We start from the raw sequence: 6,873 nt of genomic DNA, 5'->3' as shown, positions 1-6,873 counted from the left end.
TCTGAGGACTGGGACATTTTCTGCGAAAAAGATCGGATCTATAATAAAAGTTCACTGAAAGTGCAAAACATGTCAAACATAATAAAAATTACACTGAGATTCCGAGACCAACGAAAGACCACTACTGCCGTCAGAATGACCCGCCGATGTGCAACTGTCGCTGCTCCCTTACCGGAGCCGGCTTGACCTTGTTGAAACAACCGGGAAGCCTTCGTGCTACTGCCTCCAGAACGAGCCGGCGACGCACCGTTGTCGCTATTCCTTTAGCGGAGCCCACTTGACCTAGTCGATGGCAGACGGGAAGTCTTCGTGTTATGGCCCCCAGAACGAGCTACCGGTGCACCGCTCCCTTACCGGAGCAGGCTTGACCCTGTCGGTGGCAGCTGGAAAGTCTTTATGCACATGCCCCTAAGGACTAGAGGCCTAGAGCCACAATTGTTGTCATTGAACCCTTGCATAGATTTGAAGCACCTGACACGAAATCTCGCCACCTGACGAGAAATTCAGACCTCGCCGCCCTAAGGAGACGGCAGAAATCTATGTCGGAGCTCCGTTGATTACGTCAAGACGAACACACTCGAGGAGGATCGTTGCTTTGAAGATGAACTCAAAGAAGAAGCGCCGCCATCCACCCGAGCATCGCACCTGCTAGGACTAAAAACCTGACATAACCTACTAACCGGAGTGGAGGCACATGAATTTCCCTCTCCGCTATCGGCTCCCGAAGCGACAAACACAGGGGAGGCGAATCCACGGGCTCATCGGCGAAGCCTAGAGGGGAGAGTTTGTCCTATCCACCTAGGGTTAGGGGAGCCGTACGCAATAACATATTTTCACGGACGGCGTTATCTTGTATAATGCGCTATTTTTTACCTGCCAGATCATCGTTTCAGAATCGTTCTGGGCAGCCACCGAACTGAGTGAATCTTGACACAAATCTTAACCAAGTCTCAATCAAGCGATGTAACTTATAAGAAGAAGAAAGAAAAAAACTAAAAAGGAATATTTGCATGAATCTCCACGCGAGCAACACCGTTGTGCAAATTACCAACCCTCGTCCAATGAAATTCAGTCGTCTTCCGTAAACTTTCCTGTAATAAAGGAAGAGAACGACCCCTGATAGCCCCCATTAATTCCACGAGCTCTGAATTCCATATGATACGACGATGTAGAAAGTGCGCACTGGCGGAGAAGTCAGGAGAAAACGTGTGTACTCTCAAGTGTCCAGTCGTCGTCTTCATTCTTAATTTACCGCTGTAGACTGAGGCTGGTTGTAATGGGAGTATCATAGGTAGTATCATGCATGCCAACTAGGCTACTTTGATGAGGTGATATAAAATTAAATGAAGTAAAAGAGGGTTGAGTATCATATCATGATACCGTATCATAATAAATGCTACACTAGTACTCTATGATACTACCATATGATACTATGCAATAGTATCATACACTAGTATCATATGCAAGGTACTACTAACTTATGATACTACCATTAGAGACACGCCTAATCATGTCGTTCGGAGCTCCCAGCTATCTGCTTTACCTTGCCGGCCGTCTTTACCAGTCATCGATTTTACACGGCCGCGTGGCTCTAGTGTACAGCGCAAATGCCACCAACCGCGAGCGCCATGACCTCCATGGCGCCTTCCTGCTTCTATTTAAACCTGGCGGAACGCTCGTAGAAATCACAACGCCGACTGCCAACTGCCAACTTCCAACGTCACTACACACTAGCTAGCTCGGTCAGCTCGGTTGGCAATGGCGATGGTGGAGGTGCTGTCGTCGGAGCTGGTCGTCCCGGCCGAGCCGACGCCGGGGGGCAGCATCTGGCTGTCCAACCTCGACCTCGCCGGGAGGAGAGGCTACACCCCCACGGTCTACTTCTTCCGCCCCAACGGCGACCCGGGCTTCTTCGCCGCCGACGCCATGAGGGATAGCCTCGCCAGGGCGCTGGTCGCCTTCTACCCGCTCGCCGGCCGCCTGGGCCTTGACGGCACCGGCCGCGTCCAGGTGGACTGCACCGGCGAGGGCGTGGTCTTCGTCACGGCCCGCTCCGAGCACTACGCGCTCGAGGAGCTGATGAACGACTTCGTGCCGTGCGACGAGATGAGGGACCTGCTCGTGCCGCCCACGCCGGCGCCGAACCCGCCCTGCGCCCTGCTGTTCGTGCAGATCACACGCCTCCGGTGCGGCGGCCTGGTGCTCGGCCAGGCGATGCACCACTCGATCGTCGACGCGCGCGGCGCAGCCCACTTCTTCGAGACGTGGGCGAGCATCTCCCGCGGCGGAGGCGCGCCCACCGTGCCGCCGTGCTTCGACCACACGCTGCTCGCCGCGCGCCCGCCGCAGTCGCGCGCGGTGCTGTACGACCACCCGGAGTACAAACCGGAGCCGGAGCCGGTGGACCCCGTGTCGGCCTCCACGTACGCGAGCGCCATCGTCACGATGAGCAAGGGCCAGGTGGGCGCGCTCAAGGCGCGGTGCCTCGGCGCGTCCACGTTCCGCGCCGTGGTGGCCCTTGTGTGGCAGTGCGTGTGCCGCGCCCGCGCGCTCCCGCCGTCGGCCGAGACGCGGCTCTACTCCATGGTCGACATGCGCGCGCGCCTGGACCCGCAGCTCCCGGCGGGGTACTTCGGCAACGCCGTGATCCGCACGTCCGTGTCGGCCACTGTGGAGGAGGTGGTGTCCAGCCCGCTGGTCCACGCCGCGAGGCTGGCGCGCGCGGCGACGAGCCAGGGCGGCGACCACGCGAGGTCGCTGGTGGACTACCTGGAAGGGGTGGACACGATGAACCTGCCACGCAGCGGCATCTCGCGCGCGCACCTGCGCGCCATCAGCTGGATGGGCATGTCGCTCTCTGACGCCGACTTCGGGTGGGGCGCGCCGGCGTTCATGGGGCCGGCGCTCATGTACTACAGCGGCTTCGTGTACGTGATGAACGCGCCCGGCAAGGACGGCGCGCTCGCGCTGGTGCTGTCGCTGGAGCCCGAGAGCATGCCGGCGTTCAGGAAGGCGTTCGCCGACGAGCTGGCTCGCCTCGAGCTGTAGCATACGCATGCCGTAAATTAAGGACGTATTCCTACACACACTGCTGCCATGCATGCGTATACTCTGCATGCATGTACGTTTGCGTCATGATTAATTTGCTCTTCGTTAATTACTACTACGTACATGTGTATGTGAATATGAACGTGTCGAGCGCTGGTCGGTAAGTAGCCATGCATAGTTGTATGCTGCTATCTTACAAGCTAGTACATGTAATAAGACTCGAAAAATATTGGACTTGGGCATGTGTAATCTCGATCCCAGTCTCTCTACTAGCTAGCTAAGCCGAGTGGCTCGTGTTGATTGCTGCGTCTAAGCCGCCGCACACCGCACCTTTTACACTTCGCTCTACTTTGAGATCTTGGAAATTGTTTGTACCCAACTTTACGTATACATACCATGTGAATTCGGACACCTTTGCTGGTGCCATTATATTTCTCGTGGCTTAAGATCTGGACGTGGTCGTGCGACGTTTGGGCATCATGCTACCCGGTTTGGCATCATGCATGCGTGTGCTTTAGCTGCTTGCCTGTGGGCCATCATGCATGCATGCACCGGCCAGCTCAGGATAAAAACAGAGAGGGTTGGCAACGGACTGGTGGAGTGGGTGTGCTCCTCGGAAAATCGATCGTCGTGGAAAATGAAGACCGCTGCATGAAAGGCATCGGCAACCTGCGATATCCGTGGCGGCTGGCAAACGTCGGCATCATCATCCGGCGACCGGAGACCATGATTCCTGTCGTGGGTTGGTGGCATGTCCATTTGCGATGAAGATCTGGGATGCAATGAGTGAAGTTAATCTGGCCGTTGTTGGACGCTGGACAGTTGAGGAATGCTGGAGTACTGGACCGGAGGGGTTGCTTGGTGTCATGGCTGACGGCACGTCCCGTGTCAAGGTGATGGTGTTGCTGACTATTTGGCGCATGTGGCAACTGATGGACTCATGATATACGTGATGTGCCTTCCGACAGAAGCTACACGGCGGTTCCTGGACAACTACTTGTCGACACTGTTTACCGAAAAGAATGTTTCATTCTCTCGTGGGCAGGTTATTCATGTGTGTGTATGCTGGTCCCATAAATTTCCTGTGGAGGCTGGAGGACATGACCTTTTTACAATCGTGTTTACCTGGTTGGAGCATAAAACCGGGAAGATTTTCTGTCACTACAAATGGCGATGTACTTCTTCGGAAAGGACCTGTCTCATGCTAAGATGTCTTCTAAATTCTCGGTAAAACATCGTTTTCTTCTTCTTTCGGACTGTTTACTGCATGCGTCATGTTATTGAAAAAAAAAACTTATCGAAGCTCTTGTATATCCAAGAGAACGGGACTCACAGGGTATATCAATTGTTAAGCAGCCGTTTTTTCAGGAGAACAAGTTCATCATCTGAAGCCAAGAGTTATTCTACCATGGCCAAAGTCATCCCATGGTTGGGCAACATAGAATGTCGATATGGACTTTCCTCGGAAGTGAATGGTTTTGCGGGTGGTTATTGCATACACCTGTACCCGACGTACATATGAATTTATGTTTGATCTTTTAATCTTTTGTTTAGTTTATGATATGAGTAAGATTCCTACCGTGTTCCATGTAAGCCGTCTGAAAAATAATCTTTGGGTAGGTTGATTTTCTGGGCCATTAGATTAAGATCAAATGGTCATCCTTATTTTTTCTTCCTCTTCCAACCGTTCCTCCTCACACAAAATTGACTTATTTAAATTATAAATTCAGTCAACTTACATATAGCTATTAGGAAAAACAATAGTGCATATGCAAGCCCTGCGTGCGTGCGTACGTATATCGGTACCTATATATATGCTATATATATGTACCTAAATACTAGAAAGTGCGTGCGCACTATCTAGCGCTCGCGAGCGGCCGCACGCTAGCGGCACGATCTCGCCCAAACGGCCGCACGCATGAGGCAGGTGCTATCTGGTCGGGCGATTTTAATCGCTGGGGTTTGTCGTTACCCACCCTCTCTTCGTCCCCAACTCAGCCCGCTCCTCCCAAACGGCCATGCCATGGAGGCGGTCGCCGTCATCGACGCCGACGTCCTCTTCTCCCCTCCCATCTGCTCTCCCCTCCTCTAACTCCTCGTGCCCCCGCCTTGCCGCCTGCCCGCGCAGCCGCCGCCTCTCACACCTTCGTCGCCGCCATTCCCAAGAAGCACTTCATGACCCCTCCACTCGGATCCCGCCGTTGGCCATGGCGCTAGGGATGTCGTGGCGATGGTACGAGAAGCTAAGCTTGGATCACTGCTCCCTGGCATGGTGGCAAAGTTGGCAATTTTAACCTGTGCACGCAATGGATTTACAAAATGAACTGCACTTAAAACAATTTCACGCGCCTGACCTTTTTGTGTGACGCCCGACACACAGGCGCCACACCCTACGGTGCAGCGCCCACCTTTGGGACGTTACACCCCTGTGCATCGTGGCAGCCCTGGGCCCGCACCTAAGCAGTGCAGCGCCTCCGAGCTAGGCGCCACACATGTAATGTGCAGCGCCTAGTCCTTAGGCGCTGCACCGTGACTTAGATGCCAGTCGCCCGCTCCCCCTTCCCCCATCCCACCCATTCGTTCCAGGAGGGGTTACAGAACAGAACGGCGCGGCGGCTTCCACTAGTAGAAAACAAGGCATACGTTCGGGCCAGGTAAGCCCATTAGTCCCGGTTCGGTCACGAACCAGGACCCATGGGCCCATTGGTCTCGGTTCGTGAGGCCAGGGGCCCGCCGGGCCTCGTGGGGGCATTGGTCCCGGTTCGTCTGACCCCTTTGGTCCCGGTTGGTGGGACAAATTGGGACTAATGGGCCTCGCTCCTGGCCCACCACCATTGGCCCCGGTTGGTGCCCTGAACCGGGTCCAAAGGTTGGTCTTTAGTACCGGTTCAAGTCACGAACCGAGACCAATGAACCGGCCAGGGGAGAGGGCTTTTGTGTGTAAAACGTTAAAAACAAAAAAAATTCATAAAATAAATAAAAAAGAAAAGAAAATAAATAAGTAGAAACAAAATAAACTTTAATAAATTAAAATAAACAAAATTTAATAAAATAAATAAAAATAGCAACAATAAGTAGAAACAAAATAAAATAAAAAAAGCAAAAAAGAAAGAATTTTCATAAAATAAATAAAAAAAGAAAAAAAGAAAAGAAAAGAAATAAGTAGAAACAAAATAAACTTTAATAAATAAGTAGAAACAAAGAATTTTCAAAACATTAAAAGAAAAAAGATTTTTCATAAAGAATTTTTTTGTTAGAAACTTTAATAGCAAAAAGAATTATCATAAAGAATTTTTTGCTAGAAACTAAAATAACAAAATATGTTTTTGAATATAATGATAAAACACAGTGATATTAAATAGCAGGAAAAAGAATCACTCAATAATCTATTTTTGTAGTAAAGTTAGGCGGCGACGGCGAGGTGGACCAGCCTTCCTCTCATTTGTTTTGCATATATATGATGTTTTTTTAGATTATATGTATATGTGTGATTATATGTATGTGTGTAAATATGATTATATGTCCTGTTTTCTTTTCCAGATTTTTTGTACATATATATCATGATTTGTTTTTTGCATTACTATAAAAATGTATATATGTATATGTTCTCTGTGTATGTATGTTCATATATGCAAAACTTAGATTTTTAGAAAAGTTTCATCTATGTATGTTCTCTGATTTAGTGCATTTTAGGTTAGTTTTATTTTTAGAAAAGTTTTATATATTTAGGAAGAAGGAAGAAGGAAAAGAAGGAAGAGAAAGAAGAAGAAAAAGTTTTATATATGCAAAAGTTACATTTTAGAGGAGAAATAAATAAGAAGAAAA

The 6,873-nt window shown here is 50.3% G+C and overlaps 1 protein-coding gene across 1 annotated transcript; it reads left to right on the top strand.

Annotated features, from left to right (window-relative positions):
- The first annotated feature begins 1,678 nt into the window (after nt 1-1,678).
- On the top strand, nt 1,679-3,301 carry LOC119341181 (hydroxycinnamoyltransferase 4-like). Its single transcript, XM_037613052.1, has one exon. It carries the CDS (start codon nt 1,759-1,761, stop codon nt 3,046-3,048), a length of 1,290 nt encoding a protein of 429 aa, XP_037468949.1. The 5' UTR covers nt 1,679-1,758; the 3' UTR covers nt 3,049-3,301.
- The last annotated feature ends 3,572 nt before the right edge of the window (nt 3,302-6,873 follow it).

The sequence above is a fragment of the Triticum dicoccoides genome, chromosome 7B, assembly GCF_002162155.2.
Source record: "Triticum dicoccoides isolate Atlit2015 ecotype Zavitan chromosome 7B, WEW_v2.0, whole genome shotgun sequence".
Lineage (NCBI taxonomy): Eukaryota > Viridiplantae > Streptophyta > Magnoliopsida > Poales > Poaceae > Triticum > Triticum dicoccoides.
Note: the sequence above shows the minus strand (reverse complement) of the source record. Positions and strands in the feature narration are given on the sequence as shown.

Bases quoted from the DNA above. Each gene is read 5' to 3' on its own strand.
- LOC119341181 (XM_037613052.1), top strand. From the start codon at position 1,759: ATGGCGATGGTGGAGGTGCTGTCGTCGGAGCTGGTCGTCCCGGCCGAG.